This window comes from Elaeis guineensis, chromosome 9 (genome assembly GCF_000442705.2).
Source record: "Elaeis guineensis isolate ETL-2024a chromosome 9, EG11, whole genome shotgun sequence".
Classification (NCBI taxonomy): Eukaryota; Viridiplantae; Streptophyta; class Magnoliopsida; order Arecales; family Arecaceae; genus Elaeis; species Elaeis guineensis.
Window position 1 is genome coordinate 85,986,831 of NC_026001.2, and position 17,028 is coordinate 86,003,858.

General features: G+C 34.4%; 1 protein-coding gene across 1 annotated transcript; it reads right to left on the reverse strand.

Moving 5' to 3' along the window:
• Positions 1-15,883: 15,883 nt before the first annotated feature.
• On the reverse strand, positions 15,884-16,327 carry LOC140851506 (uncharacterized). The gene has a single exon (XM_073243031.1). The coding sequence runs from the start codon at positions 16,325-16,327 to the stop codon at positions 15,884-15,886; it is 444 nt and encodes a 147-aa protein (XP_073099132.1).
• Positions 16,328-17,028: the final 701 nt, after the last annotated feature.

The following is a 17,028-nucleotide window of genomic DNA, read 5'->3' on the forward strand; positions in this document are numbered from 1 at the left end:
ATCCGCATGGATTCTAAGGATGTTGTTCTACACATTCGACCTATCCGATCGTTGGGTACCATTGCTAGATGGTCACTTTGATTGATATAAAAATTTGTTCCTGTACTACTGGCTTAGGTTCGAACCTATGAGGTCACACACATTAGAGTTCATGATCCGATCGGATGGTTGATCAACGATTAAGAATCATTCTAGGGTTAAATGATCAATACGATTGACATTTAACCCAGTGCAAGTGTTGCAGGAGGATCGATTAGCAATTCGATTGCTAATTGGCTTAATTTGATTAAGCCAATGGACTGAGATTAAGTCTAATTAAATATGATTTAATTAGATTTGGTTTGGGCTTGATTGGATCAAGTCCAATTGGTTTATTGGATAAGCCAAGTGCAAGGAAAAACTAGTCCTAGTTCAACTAGGACTTGGGTCAATCTAATTTCTAATTTGATTAGAAAATTAAATCAGATTTAAATCTAGTTTAATCTGATTAAATTAGGTTTTTAATTGGGTTAAGATCTATTTTAATTAGGTTGATCTAATTTTAGTTTGATTTGGTTTGGGAAACCAAATTAAAACAAGTCATAAGATAGAATCCTAGTAAGACTAGGATTCCACCTTGCGCCACATAAGCCTTCCCCACGCCCTCTCTCTTATTCAACATCAATCTTCACTTATTTTGTGTGACAAAAGCCCTCTCCCAGGTCTCTCCCACATTCACGAAAGGTTTTCTCTCTTCTTTCTTACATGGAAGGTGGTTTGGATCAAATCAAAAAAGAATAAGTTTGGATTTCGAATTCTATGAGATAGAGTTTTAGAAATCCAAAACTCTTTCAATTTTGCACCAAATTTATCCAATTTTTTTTTTAAATTTTTGTGGCTTTTAGGGTATACATTGTGCACCCTTTTCTAGTGATCCATGTATGAAAATATGGAGGAGGTGCTCAAGAGTTGGGCGCCCCTTAACTTGCCATGTTTGGATAAGCCTTGACTAGGTATTTGACCTAGACAAGGACTCTATCATATCTCTCTATATAAAATGAGTTTATTCATGAAATTTTAGGAGAAGATATAGATTTGAGAGACCTTTGTGTCACGCAAAAATCAAAGAGAAAGACCTTTGTGTCATGGAGATATAAAAGACGCAAGTTAGGGTGTCTAGAGAGAAAAACGTGAAGAAGAAGAGAGTCTTCTTCTAGGGTTTTTTGTTTTCATATCTTTCCTCCCTCTATCTTGAGTTTCCTGAGAGTGTCTCAGATCTGAAACTCCTCCTTTTAATTTCCATCTTTGGAAGAGTCCAAATCAAGAAGAAGGAGGCACCTGATCAACCATCAAAGAAGGATCAGCGCAGTACTAGCATACTGTGCTGATTTCCTGAAGTAGGACTTCTGATCGAGATTCGTGGGCTCGTGTGGACGACTCCTAGAGGTCGGACGTATGTGCGGCTTGCAACATTATCCTTAAGCCCGGATCAGCGAGGTTAGAGCGTCTAACTTACAAGGTAATAGATCTGATCTATTGTTTAATACATACATTAGATGTGGTATAGAAACATGTTGATATGATCAACGTGTTGTTCATGCTATATTTATATATTTTAGTTTCTGATTTAATACTATGTAATAATCATGTAATAGGATCTTAGATCTAGAGATTTTTTGATTTTAAAAAATAAATAAATTTTGATTTATTTTAGTCTTCCGCTGTATGATCTTGAAAAAGTTTCAAGATCTAACCCTGAAACCCTAGATCTGGTTCCTATAATTTTCTGCTATGAAGTGTTGGAAATCTATTGAAGAAAATTTTTCCATGGATCTCATGCAGGAAATTAGAATACAAAATCATTCCAAGAAATCAAATAAAGATCAATTATATCTTAAATTCTTTAGGTGGCCATTAATGATCGCTGTACCAGCATTCTGTAAAAGAAAAAATCAATAATGGAGGGATAGATCTTCCTCTCTATCTCTACTGTATGCCCATCTCCTTAATGGGATAGTTCCATCCTAGAAATGTAGAGATCTTGATACCCTAGGATTTTGCTACAAATGGATATATATAAGAATGAAGTGGGGATCTAGCCCAAGTAGTAATGCTAATGGGCCGTCCATGATGAAGCCTATTAATCAAGTCAGGCCTACACCAATATCTGCTACATCAGATAATAAAATTCAAAATAATAATGTAATCATAGATAACCATGAGCTCCTTAGCCATTCATTCAAATGACAACTTGGCTCATATTTTGTAAAAATTAGAGTAAGAAATTGATCTATAATCAATAAAAGCACACCTTATACAAATTTCCAACATTTTTCCACTTAAAATACATTGATTGAGACCTCTTTTTTTATTCAAGGAATGCATTTATCATATATAGTTTGAAAATGACTCCCGAGCTAAGTGCAATTTATATGGCCACATATATAAAAATCTTGAATGAATAACATCCTTATTAGTCTAATATCTGATCCGTTAAAACTACTAACATTGAATTACAGTAGTTTTTATACTATTTATTAATATAAGATGCCTCTATGGTTACAAATATTAGTAATCTCATCGATATGAATTTCAATGCAGTATATATAGTGTGAACTTTGTATCTATCTGATCAAAATATACAAAGCTTATCATCAGTCTACTTTATAATTTCAAATAAATCCTTTTATACTTTTCAATGAAAGCTATAATAATTTTAAGTTTATATTATTATTTCATCACGTATCTCAAGATGAGTCTTTTTTATCTCAAGACAAATTATAATATTAATTATATCAATAACCACATAAGCAATAATTTTATGCTTAAGCGATATCTTTATGCTTAAAGCTTTTATTCAAACAATATATTTATGCTTAAGCAACATACTTTATGCTTAAGACTTTCATTTAAATAGCATTTACAATCAACCATATATGCATAAATACAAATGCAATATTCTAACATTAAAATAGTGATAAAAATGTTGTAAAATAATACTCCCACTAACCAAGCATATCAAAAGATTTCAATAAACCTATGTTTTTCACATATTTAATAAATACAATGAATCCAAGTCCATTGGTCAATGGGTCTGTAAGCATTGCATCAGTCTCTATGTGTTCAATTACAATTGACTCCCTTTTAATCAAATCTCTGACTACCAAATATTTTATCTCTATATGGCTAGAGGTATTGGAAATTTTTATTGTTCTTTGAAAAAAATATAGCAGCACTATTATTGTAATAAATCTAAAGTGATTTTGAGATAAAATCAACAACCATAATCTTTAGGATGAAATTTCTCAATGAAACAACATGAGTTGTAGCTCCTAACATGTGATAAGCTCTGCCAGCATAGGATAAGATGTCACAAAAGTCTATTTTGAACCTTTTTAAGAAATAGCTCCTCTGGACATTATTAAAATATAATAAAATTAGATTTCATATTATCCATACAATTAGCAAAAAATTTAGAATCATAATATCTAATCATCTCAAGATAATCAGACTTTCAATAAGTCAGCATACATTTTATTTTGATTTTTTATAAATATCTTATAATGTTTTAGCTATGTTTTAAATGCTCCATATTCAAATTTATTATATATCCATAAAATACACTCACAATATATGCTATATTTGATCTAGCATAAATTTGTACACACATAAAACTACACATAGTAGTTGAATAAGGTATATTTTTCATGGATTCTTTTCTATATTATTCTTAGAATATTAATTTATCCTGAATTTATCTCTCTTGACTACATGCATATCTCTAGGTTTGTACTTATGCATACCAAGTCCATTTAATATACAATCAATATGAGCTTTTTGAGATAATCCTAATACATCATAGACTATGCGTATGAATTTTAATAACAAGTATAAATAAAGTTTCTCTATGATTCTTCATATCAAAGATCTTAGATAGCATAGTTTAATCTCATGCAACAATAGAGTCACTATTAGCAAATAAAATAATATCCATATATAAGATAAAGAAGAAAAATTTACTCCCACTGACCTTAAGATATATGTATTGATCTACTTTATTATTTACAAATCTTAAAGAATCTTAAGATATCATTACCTCGATGACTGCTGAAGATCATAGATATACCACTTAGGTCTGTATACTATATGTTCTTTTTCACTCTCATTAAAATCTCATGGTTGATTCTTTCGATAAAGCTCTAGGTCAAAACATATTGTCAGTGCCATGATTACACTTAAAGAATCCTTACAAGAGATTGAAGAAAAAATCTTATTGTAATCTATGCCCCTTTGCATGCACTCTTATGCATCCAATCTGACATTGAAGTATTTATTTTTTTTTAGAATCATTCTTAATTTAAAATGCCCACTTATACCATATAGGCTTAAACCCTTTATATAATTTTATTAGATCCCATACTTTATTTTTTAACCGTAGACTGCATCGCATTATGCATAGCTTCAAGCTACTTAACTGACTAAAAATATTTAATAGTCTGATCATATTAGATTGAATTAACCACATGGCTAATGCTATAATCATTCTCAACTAAATAAGCCAAATAGTCATTAGGAATGATAGGTTTCCCTATTTTTATGTGATTTTTTGCCGGTACTTCATTAATTGGCGATGAAGGTACGTGCTATAATTGGTTCATATATGTGATGTTGCTCTCCCACTATCCTTCTAGGATGAAATATGATATTTTCTTCGATAACTAGAATAAGAACAATGACTTTTTTTTTAACGTTATATATCCAGTATGAGAGCATCTATAATCATCCATATTAGACTCCAGAAATCTGACATGATTAGACTCAATGATTTTTTATCTCTATCAAGATAGTAGAATCTATATCCATTAGAATTATCTGGATAGCTAATTAAATGATAATGAATAGTTCTAGTCCAAACTTTTACTGTCGGATTATACATCTTATCCTTTGTAGGGCAGCCCTAAATAGAAAAATATTTGAATTGGGCTTCCTACCAATCGATAATTCAAAAGATATTTTGTAAAGTATTTTATTAAGAACTCTATTCAAGAGAGTGATGGTGGTCTTTAGGGCCTCATCTTAGAAATATCATGATCAATTGCACCAATTCATCATGCTTTTAATCATATTTTTATGAATACAATTTACACCTTTCAACCACACCGTTTTACTCAGGAGTTTCAGGAATGGTGTATTAAGCAACTATCCCATACTTTTGCAAGTACTTGACAAAAGATCCCATCTGATGGCTAAATTCATTATATTAATCATAATATTCACTATCACAATTAGATGTCAGCAATCTTCCCATGTTGCCTCTTAACCTCAGTATTCAAGTTTTTTGGAATTTTTTTTATAATTTTTAACTTTTTCCTAAGAAAGTCAACACAAGCTGAATGTACTAAGATCAAGTAAAGACAAAATCTCATCATCAACTAACATTTGAATCCTTTCTTTAGAAATGTAACCCAAATGCTTATGTCACAACATGAAGGATTAGCCCTTGGCCAACTGTCCTTTAAGGGATAATATAATTTATATGGTTTTATGCTGGCTAAATAGCACAGAGAGAGAATTAAGAACTTAGTAAGCAAGAAAAATATTAGGCATAGAGATTTCAAACTATTAAGCTTTGGTGCAATACTCTTTAGTTTCATAAAGTTAGCTATAACATTATTATGGCATCATACCTCATATTGATTAATTTATCTATTAGCGATCCAGTCTCTGTCTTATTAGATTCTATATACATCTTACTATTGAGGTTAAAGAATTACTTATAATCATCATTCTTAAGTATAACATTCAGAATAGTATCAAAAATGGACTTCTTCATGATTCTCAGGCTAGAATAGCTTTTGTAAGCAGTTTATATTCTAGAGTACTCTCACTAATTATCTAAGATGGAAGATCATCACTCAATGTAATATCTAAATTTTATCAAATACAGTACTAACTCAATTTCACATCTCCATATTTTATAGTTTATTTTAGTTAAAATCTTAATATGAGAATTAATGTTACTCAACACAGAGTGCTAACTACTAAATAATATTTATGTAGTGAATCAATAGATAAATATGAGTAATGTATATGTTTGAGAAACTTTATAAGCATTATTTCAATAAGAGCCATTGGTGCAATGCCATAAATTTTTTTTGAAAAAAAATAACCCACATAAGGTGTCTCTCTCTAATATATAATGTTACTCAATATAAAGGTGCTAATTGCTAAACAACCTTTATACAATTAATCAATGGACAAATATGGATAAGATATATGCTTGAAAATCTTTATAAGAATTATTTCAATGAGAGCCCTTAGCACAATGCCATAAATTTTTTTGGAAAATAAAGTAATCCAAATGAGGTATCTCTCCAGCATCCAATGGAATCAACTTAGCAAGGTTTCATCAGTTTTTGGAGGTTCATCTACTTTGATAGAATGAATCTCTAGATCTTGCATACTCACTAGTCATAAAATATTTTACTTCAAAATTATAACACACAATAAGCTTCTTTTGGGAAGATGATTGAATGCAATAATTTTGTAATGCTTGTTGTTGGTGAGAGAATTCGTACGGTGCTGGGATGTTGGAGCTGACAGTGGAGTAGGCCTCCTCAGGGTATGACCTACAAAATATTCTGATCGGAGGTTGCTCCAATGAGAACCCTCTAACGCTCAAGTTAAAATTTCTATCCAACAAATAGAGGAGCATGAGAGGCATAATAATGATGTATCTTTTTTAGGATCCTCTTTGAGCCTCCTTTATAGTGGAAGTCTGGAGCTTCAGTTGGCAAGTTAGTTGGCAAAATCCTACTTGATCAAGATGTGATTCATGAGATGTAGGGCTATCGCTTGAGATTTTAGGAATGTGGTGGTTGAAGTTGCCTTATCGGTTTAGCGATAGTTATTGCTTGGTAGGTGTTGTATTTTGAATAGAATTTCCAACTGGATGCCGTTGAGATGAGAGTTGGTCGGCGATGACCAGAGATTGGTCAGCAATGATCAGAGGTCGGTCGCCCTATGTCACTATCGGGATCCATTTGGTGGTGCATAGATGGTCGGTCAGACTTAGTCGATCGATGAGGAAATATCGACGGCAACGTATAAAGGTTGCCAAACGATGGTCGGTCAGTCCCTATCTGCTCAGGATGTGAGGCATCGATCATGCAGCTATCAAGGAAGAGCTCGGCAAAAGCTATGGCTAACCATGAATTAGCAAAGGCTTCAGTAGGTGAGCTCGATAAGCACAGACATCTTGAGCCTTGGGTCTTTTGATATAATCGACCCATACAGAATTTCTCCCAACATATACCCTCTACTCTCGAGTCCAACTTCAGTCAAATGAAGGGAGTACACCTAATCTATTTTTTATATCAAGGATGTGAAAAGATCCTTCAATTGATGGGACATACGTGACTTTTGGGGAAAGAATGAGGCGGTGTAGCTTGAATCATCATGGCCGAATTAAATGAATGTTGTTTCAAAATCTCCTTTTTGAATAGTGCCACTGATTTGTCCAATTGGTGGCAATGGTAAGCCAAGTAGGGAGACACCACGTGGGCCACACACTGCAGGTTGTTTGGACAGAAAATGATTAGATATCTTGGAGATTAACTCTTTCCGACTATAAGTAAGGGAAGCATCTAATCTGGTCTTTTCGACTACTGCTAGATTTTTCCATTCTTCTTTTCTTCTTTTTGCCTTTGTGATAGTTTCTCGAAACAAGGAGTTCTCCTTTTTGTCTGTGGTGTGATTCCTTGGAGGGATTTTTAAAGGTTCCAGTAGCTACTTCGTTCTTCTGTCTTTCTTTTTCATTTTCAGGTGGGTTTTCTTGTGGTTCCTTTCTTGCCCATCTATTTTTCCATTCCTCCTTTCTTTCTTTAGGCATCCTTCCAACCCTTTTGTTTGGGAATGGCTGATTAGAGTGAGATTGGGCCCAGTGCCTATAGCTTTATGCTAAATCCAGACAATTTGAGCTGGATACGGATTTGGTATGGGATCTCTCCAGATTTTGATCTTGAGCTCCCTAGGATAGATGATCGTGTAGATAATCTACCCTCCAGTTGGCTCACCATGTATGAGGAAGCACTCCAAGTGGGCTTGAGGTTTCCTATCCACCCCTTCATCCTTGAAGTCTTCCATTTTTATGGTCTTTCCTTTTGTGCCATCATCCCAAATTCTTTTAGATTTGTAGTAGGCTAGTTTCTTAGTTCTCTATGTTATGGCTAATGTTCAGCTATCTGTTTCTCTTTTTCATTCTTTCTTTACCATCAAGAAGTACCCATATGCTAAGGATTGATGGTACTTTTCTTTCTAGAGGAGGGTTTTCCCTCAGATTAAGGGTACTCCTTCTTCCATCTATGGATGGAAGGAGTAGTTTTTGTTTGTGTCTAGCTCTCTGATGGAGGACTGAAACTTGTCAAGCTGGGGTCAGCTGGAGGCTTCAACGTTCAAGATTTCGAGGCTAGGGACCAAGGAAGAGGTTCATTTTAAGGTCCTCAAGAACTTCAAGGCTCCCTCTGTCGATGAGTTAGTCTTTGATAAGGCCCTTTTTAATGCTGGACTCAGTCAAACTGATCCCAAGGATGAGTATCACAGTTGTCCATCCTTTTTTTTTGGTTCTTTCTTTTAGATTGCTGACCCAATTTGATTACTTACAGAGATGAGACCTAAGTATATCACAAGAATGAAGCAGAACCTTTCAAAGAAAAGGAAAGCTCTGACATCCGAAGGGGCCTCCAAGAGGCCAGTAGTTTGTTGAGAGAGGGTCACGAATGAGCGAGCCTCAGCAATCGGGGCCACTAGGGTGCTGGCAACTCCTACTCTTGCGAGTCCACCTCCATTGGCTATGGCTCCTATTTCATCCAATGTCTTCATCGTCTGTAGTTCTCCTATCAGTATTTTTGATGTCTCCTAATGAGGCCAAGACTCAGCCTTCCTCTGCTCAATCTCCTTCTGCTGTGGGTCCAAGCAGCATGCCTCCTCCTATCGACCAAGTAGATCCAAATGCCTGCCTTGCCTCCATCCTCGAAAATGCAACATTTGATAACTGACAAGTGGTCAAAGAGTTAGTGGAGAGGTCAGTGTTTCCAGTAGACCTAAGAGGCATCGGCAATATGGACTTTGACAACCTACAACGGCACTCAGTGACCACTATGCATCAGGTGCTTTTTCTTGTTCTTCAGCTTGTTCCTTTGTTTATCTTCTTCCTTCTTTTTGTTACTCACAGTTTTTGTGCAAATGCTTCACTTCTTGATTGTCCTTTTGGGGCGTGCATGTAGTACGGTGATTAATAGAAGTCTGCACCAGAAGGCTGAGTCGATGCCATGGAGGCACGTGTATGAGCCGATGCGGCTAGGGAGGAGGTTGATAGGCTGAAGGAGTCCCTCAATAAAATCTCTACTGATCTTATGCAGAAAGGAGAGGAGCTCCAGAAAGTCAATGCAAGCTTGCCAAGGCCAAGCAAAAGGCTAAGGAATGGGTTGCCAAGGCCAAGAAATAGCCTAAGGATCGAGTTGCCGAGGCCAAGCGGGAGGGTAAGGAGAAAATTGATGAGGCTCATCGATTGGTCGTGGAGTCCTTCAAGGCTTCGATGAATGTTGAGCGGGAGATGGCTCAGACGATCGAGAGCTATAAGGTGTCAGAGGAGCATCATGATGCTTGATAAGTGATATATTTTTATATTTATTATAGATATTTTTGATAATTTATGGTGCTAACATCTTCTTAAAAATCTAATTTTACGAATAAATTAATTTTTTTATAAAAATAAATAATTTTAAAAAAAATATAAAATTAGATATCTTTATAAAAAATAGATATTAATTTAATTAAGTAATTTAAATACTAAAATAATGAAAATTTTTTAAAAAATTTAATGCATATTTTTTTCTATTTTTCAGACAAAAAATCGAAGCAAAAATCGAGCCAAAATATCCTAAAAATAAAAAATATTACCTTCGATGCACGATGGACCGGTTGCTCGATCCACAGAGCCAGGGTGCGATCCACAGAAAACTTCACGCAGTCTACAGGTGTGGCTCACAGCGAGAGAGGGGTTTTTGTGCAATCTGATGGCCCAAAAGTGATCCATCATGCGATTAGACAGCTGAGAACGCTCCCGACTGTGTTAAGGATTTAAATTGTGTGATCTGACAGTCAAGAATCAATCTCAGATGTGATCGAACGGCTATGGTTTGATCCGACTTTGATAAGGATTAAAACTATAGATTTTGATCAGATCTGGATGGTCCGAAGCTGATTCGACGGCCAGAAATATTCTTAAAGAGATTAATATGATTTCCAAAGATTTTAGGACTCCTTTTCCTATCAAAAAATTATAAAAAATTTATCTATAAATAGGAAGTCTGAAAATAAGCTATTAAAAAAGAAAAATTGAGTAAAAAATATAAAAAAATAAAAAAAAAATTAAATAGCTTTAGAGACCTAAGGAAAAGAAGGAGAGAAGCCAGTTCGCTCTACAGAGTACGACGGAAGATAGAGAGATCATCAACCATCTTTCTGACGAGGCTGAGCTGATCAACTTCAGATTCTTATTATAATTTTATTTTTATTTTATTTTATTATTTTTTTTAAATTTTTTATACTTGAATTTTAATTTTAATTAATATAAAATTTATTTTTTTATACTTTAAATTTTTATTTTTTATTTTTTGCAAGTAGATGCTAGGATCTAGTTAGTAAATCTTAGTACTAATTTATTTTATACTTTTTAAATTCTTATTATTTATTTTTATTGTAAGTAGATGCTAGGATCTAGTTAGTAGATCTTAGTACCCGATTTATTTTTTGCACTTTTAATTTTTATTTTTTGACTTAAATTACTTTCTCCAAAATTTTATTTTTTTTATAAAATTAAAGATTTCAAATTAAAATTTTACCTTCTCTATGGATTTGACCTAACTTACTATTTTCTATATATTTTTAATTTTTATTGAAATCAAAATTTGATTGATAATCATGGTGTCCTAACGACAACATTGCGATCGTATCAATTTTTGGCACCATTGTCAGAGAAGATACTAATTTTAATGTTTAATTTCTTTAATTTTCTTATAATATTGCTTACTAACTTTTTTAATTATTTTTTACAGAGAAAAAAAAAATTCAAAAAAGAGATAGAAAGCTTTCAATTTTGCTTGGTGAGATCAATCCTAACCCTAACCCTAACTATTTTTTTAATATTAATTACTGTATTTTTTTTAAATTAACCTAAAATTTATCCACATAAACCTAATAAAAATTACATGACAAGAGTAAAAATTTAATTATTAGAAGCATTCATCATCTTAGATTTTCTTTTGATGATCGCTGGAGACAAGATAAGCTTTCAAGTTTCATTAATTTCATGCATCTAATTTTGTTGCATAGAACCCCTTATTTGAAATTGATTGTGCATATTCAACTCAAATCAATTTAAGGACAACACCCATAATAAGATAAGGTGGATATTTTATCACTCCTTAGCCCAAAAATAACCAACTAGCATCCCGCATTAATCCAAACCTAACTAAAATCAAGTAGATGTTGACCCCTAGGATCAATTGACTTCAGTTTGAGTATTGTGGTGAAGTCAAGTGCAAAGTAAGTTTGGACTCACCCCTAAAACTGGTGTCTAAGGCAAGAGGTTACAAAGGTTTTGCCTAAGTAGACTCGTGGTTATTTAATTGGTTCCATTAGCTTACCTGGCCAATTCAATTAGGGTCTAAGGCAAGCAACAGGAAGACCCCCACGACCCCACCTCTTACCTGGCTAGTTAAAGGAACTGAGAATAAACCCAACTTATATTTAGGCTAAGCCACTCTACATAGAATTGTTAGGTCTAAGAAATCCATAGGTGTCTAGGTTTAATTATCTGCTAACTTGATTATAATTAACACTCAACCACAACTAATTCTTCTCACCTTTCGTCTTTAGGAGGATCTCACCTTTAGAACTTCTTTCTTTCTTTATCTTCTCTTTTTCTTTCTCTCTCTTCTAAAAAAATAAAATTTAAAAAAAATATATGAACCACACATATTAGAGTTCGCACTGATACATGCATGGTATAATTTTTTATCCTAACCTAGTTGAACCTAATCTTCAAATTGAACAACTGATCCATGTTAAACCAGAAAATCAAATGGCTGAAAAATTTGAGAACCACTTAGGCAGATGAAGAAATATTTTATTTCTTCCACCTATAATCCATCGATGTTTCCATCATTCTATGGGATTAAATATTCTGACTCTAGTCCTAAGATCGATTTAAACCTGCTAGTCCAAAAATTAGATAAAGTCGACCTTCTTATAGATAAATGCCTAGCCTTAGATCTACAATCTCCTGTGCAATACACACAACCTTCTAATTATCAGAAGATTTATTCTATCTGTGCTAGCCCAGCCCATCATATGAGTGAATGTCCCACGACTGCATAGTTTCTACCTTTCATCCAAGAACAAGTTCAAGCTACTCAAGGTTACTCCAGTCCTATTAATGATTCATTCTTAAACAGATATAACCAAGATTGGAGGAACCACCCTAATTTTTCTTGAAGATCCCAACAGACTCAGGCTCAGACCTAAATTTTTTCTATGCAGAACTTTCAGAATAGGCCCCAATACCAAAATTATGCCTATAATAGTGGTCAGCCTAGTCAGCCTATCCAGCCATCCTATTACAATCAGTCGTTATACACACCTCCTAAACAGACTAATCTAGTCGATGATAGATTTAGCCAACTTCAACAAATGATCATGATCCAACAGCAATTCCTAGCTAGGCTAGAAGCACAAATAGATCAATTAACTGAATCTATCATGAGAAGAGAACTAGGTTAATTGCCAAACAAACCAATACCGAATTTTGAAAATGACCCCCCATCCACCAATCATCTGAACCTAGTCATCAATCCAATGTCCCACCTAAGAATCTCCAATTTGAAAGTGACAATACAATTTCTGAGCTTAAAAGTGATAGGATTCTTAAGGACCCATACCAAGACCAGGTAAGTGAGGCTAATACTGATGCTAGCCAAAATATGAATTTGAAAGAAGATGTTAGTTCTGAAACTAACCCAATAGAAGAACTTGAGCTTAGTACTGATACTGATCTAAATGAAGAAAAGAAGAGAGTGGATGAGTTACCCAAGATATATCCATTAAGAGTTTCATTTTCTTCAGCCTTAGAAGTCAATTCTTCCACTTTAGAATTATCATCTCCTTCAGAATTAAAATTATCTTTGATCACATCTGAGTACACATGTTTAAAATTAAGTGACACCCTTTCAGTATCCATTACTTCAAACTCAACTCCTAACCTAAAAACTCAATGCATGAGCATTTTAGAAGAACAAATAGGAGAAATTCTTGATAAACAAAGGTCTGTGAATGGGTTTGTGAACTGTCTTTCTAAAATTAAGAATGGAGATGTGAACTACTTTCTAAAGATTGATAATAAAATATTAAAATTTATTATAGATCATCTTTCTAAGATTGGCAATTCAAAATTATTAAAATTTATCAATCCAATATTCAACATGGGATAGGTGAGAGAATCAGCATGGTCTGACTGAAGACGGTAAACTTAGCGCTTTCTGGGAGGCAATCCAATTTTTCAGTTTTTATTTTTAGTTTTTATTTTTTTTATATTTTTTTAGATTAATTGAGTCTTTTGTAGGGATCTGAAGATAATCTTGGCTAAGTTAGGGGGAGAATCAATTTTGAAAAGACTTCTGGATCAAATGATATCTCTCTTTTTCTTTCTCTTTGCATGCACCCTTTATTTTTTCTACTCCATTGAGGACAATGTCGATTAAGTTGGGGGGAGATAATAAAAATTTTTAAATTTTTGAAGTCCTCAAATAAGTTAGTATTTAATATTCAACCATCTGATTATACTTAAGAATCAAGTTAAACCAAGTATTTTTAAAAAAAAAATTGATGTATAGATTAGAAAGTTTATGAGATATTGAGGGATCAAATATTAAGAAAACTCAATAAAGAATTAAGTTTAAAACTTAAACAATTTTTTTGGAGTATTTCTAAATTTTTCTATCAGTATCAAAGAAAAATTAATTTTTTATGGGCTTGTGTAGAGTAACTATGCATTTCTTCATATATTAAAAAAAAAAATTTAAGTACTTCATGCTGAGTAACCAAGCTACTTTGCCTAAGCAAGCATTGAGTTTTGCATCAAAAAGTATGAAGAAAAAAAAAAGCTTTGTTGTAAAGCTAGTTTTAACTCGTAGCCTGTTTGATTTGAGTAAGTAGGTCCGAGAGATATTCTAGTATCCTAAAGCTATCTAGTTCGAGAGTCACTGACTGAAAACTCACTACATGGATCAAACAAAAAGCTTAAGGGGTTAAGATACTCAATAGTAGTACAATATTTAAAAAAAAATCAATCAATAAATGAAGGACAGAAGTAACAATATACTTGTTCATATGAAGGTTAATAATTTGGAGATAAAAGTAACGATAATTTAGAAAAGTTCAAAAAAAAATTAGTGTTCTTAGTTTAACTCTCATATTGACTAATATTAATACCCCAATGACATACCTCATTTACACTCTACTGAACATCAGTGGCTCTTTTAAAAAATTTTTGATGAAATTTAAGATTTTAAGTTAAACGGTACTTGATTCTAAATTCTTTCTTTACTCGAAGATGAGTAAAGTTCAAGTTGGAGGGTCTGATAAGTGACATATTTTTATATTTATTGTAGATATTTTTGATAATTTATGGTGCTAACATCTTCTTAAAAATCTAATTTTATGAATAAATTAAAATTTCTTACAAAAATAAATAATTTTAAAAAAATATAAAATTAGATATATTTATAAAAAATATATGTTAATTTAATTAAGTAATTTAAGTACCAAAATGATGAAAACTCTTTGAAAAATTTCATGCATATTTTTTTTTATTTTCCAAGTAAAAAATTAGATCAAAAATCGAGCCAAAATATCCTAAAAAATAAAAAATATTACCTTCGATGCATGGTGGACCGGTCGCTTGGTCCACAGAGCCAGGGCGCATTCCATAGAAAACTTCACGCGGTCCACAGGCATGGCTCACACAGTCCACAGGAAACCTCATCAAGGAGAGGAGGGTCGCTGTGAAGGAGGCTTGAAAGAAGGCAAAAGGGTCTGGCTAGTCCTCTTCCCCCGAAGCGCCATCTACCTTGCAGCTGCTGCCGCCATCTATGGGTCATGGTGCCCCCACCATCGAGTAGATCTCTCATGCGGTCTGCGAATGCTGCATCAGGGACTATAAAGCTTCAGCAGCAATCGAAGAGAATGCCACCGATATCGTCACCACCACCTTTATCCTCAGGTTCATGGACTATAAGGCCCGCCTATGGTGGATGATGCCATAGGTGGACCTCCACTATCTCCTCTCTGGAAACAGTGATAAGGAGGTGGGGGCCTTCTCTTCGATTCACTCCTCATCCTTTCTTTTGCTTCTTCTGCTTTTTTTTTATGGGGTGGTGTTCGAAGCATCACCCTTTGTAAATACTTTTAATGAAAAATCAATTTGCTTCTCCCTGTGTGTTGTGGATGCATGTTTGCTCTTGGCGAATTGTTCTTCCGTTAGGCCGATCAAAGACCTTTTCATTTAATTTTAAAGTTGATCCCGAGCTTCTTCTACTGACTAAGTCGATTAAAGGTCACCTTTTGTCTTCAATGACCAAGCCAATCAAAGGCCATCTTTGTCTTCAATGATCAAGCCGATCAAAGGCCATCTTTATCTTCAATAACTAAGCCGATCAAAGGCTATCTTTGTCTTCAATGACTAAACCAATCATAGACCGTCTTTGTCTTCTTATAGATTGACGAGCAGATAAGAAACCATTATTTTCAAGAAACAAGATTTTATTAGGGAGGGTTATGTGATACATTACTGAAAGTAGATTCGGAGGTTCTCCGAATTCCATGGTTGGGAGAGTGCTGTTCCATCTAGTTGTTTCAGTCGGTATGTTCCTAGCTTGATGATTTCATCTACTATATATGGATTCTCCCAATTTGGGGCTAGCTTGCCTCGTTCTCCAGGTTGTGACACTTCTGCCTTGCGAAAGATCAGGTCGCCGACCCTAAAAATCTTGCTCCGAACTCTAAAATTATAATACCGAGCGATCTTGTGTTGGTAAGCTGCCATCCATACATGGGCTCTCTCTCGAACTTCTTCGAGTTGATCTAGGTTAGCATGCAGCTTCTCTAAATTGGTTTGCTCATCATAGTTCTCAATCCTTGCCGATGGGACTCCAATCTCAATAGGTATTACTACTTCCATCTCAAAGGCCAAGCCGAAAGGGATTTCTCTCATTGGAACTCTTGGTGTCATCCGGTATGCCCAAAGTACATGGTGAAGCTAGTCGGCTCAAGATCCTTTGGCTTTGTCTAATCTTGTCTTCAGCCCTCGTAAGATAATACAATTGGTTACCTCAACTTCACCATTGGCTTAAGGATGGGCGACGGAGGATAGGTGATGCGAGATCCCATGCTCTTCATAGAATTCTTCAAACTTGGCCCTTATGAACTGACGTCCATTATCGGTGATCAGTACTCGAGGTAGGCCAAACTAACACATGATCGATTTTTAGATGAAGTCTGTCATCCTTGCTTCTGTCATGCAGGCCAACGATTGATTTCTACCCATTTAGTGAGGTAGTCCATAATGACAATCAAGAACTTGCGCTGACCCGATGCCTGTAGAAAGGGGTCGAGGATGTCTATACCCCATTGTGCAAAAGGCCAAGGGGTGCAATAAGGGTGATCGGCACTATGGGCAATCATTGTATGGTGGAATTCTTCTGGCACTTATCACACCGCATCATGTAGTTCTCAAAATCCTTCTGCATGGTTGGCCAGTAGTAGCCCTATCGGAGAAGTTTGTAAGCTAGTACTCTTTTGCCTTTATGTATCTCTTTAAGTGCGTAGTCGGCTTCGAATGGTCACAAACGTTTTAAAAGAGGCAATGAATAAGACCTCTTGTACAGCTTCCTCTCATGGAGGAGATACCTAGCTGACTGATACTTTATCTTC

Excerpts from the sequence above, each read along its gene's own strand:
- LOC140851506 (XM_073243031.1), bottom strand. The coding sequence starts at position 16,327 with ATGACACCAAGAGTTCCAATGAGAGAAATCCCTTTCGGCTTGGCCTTT.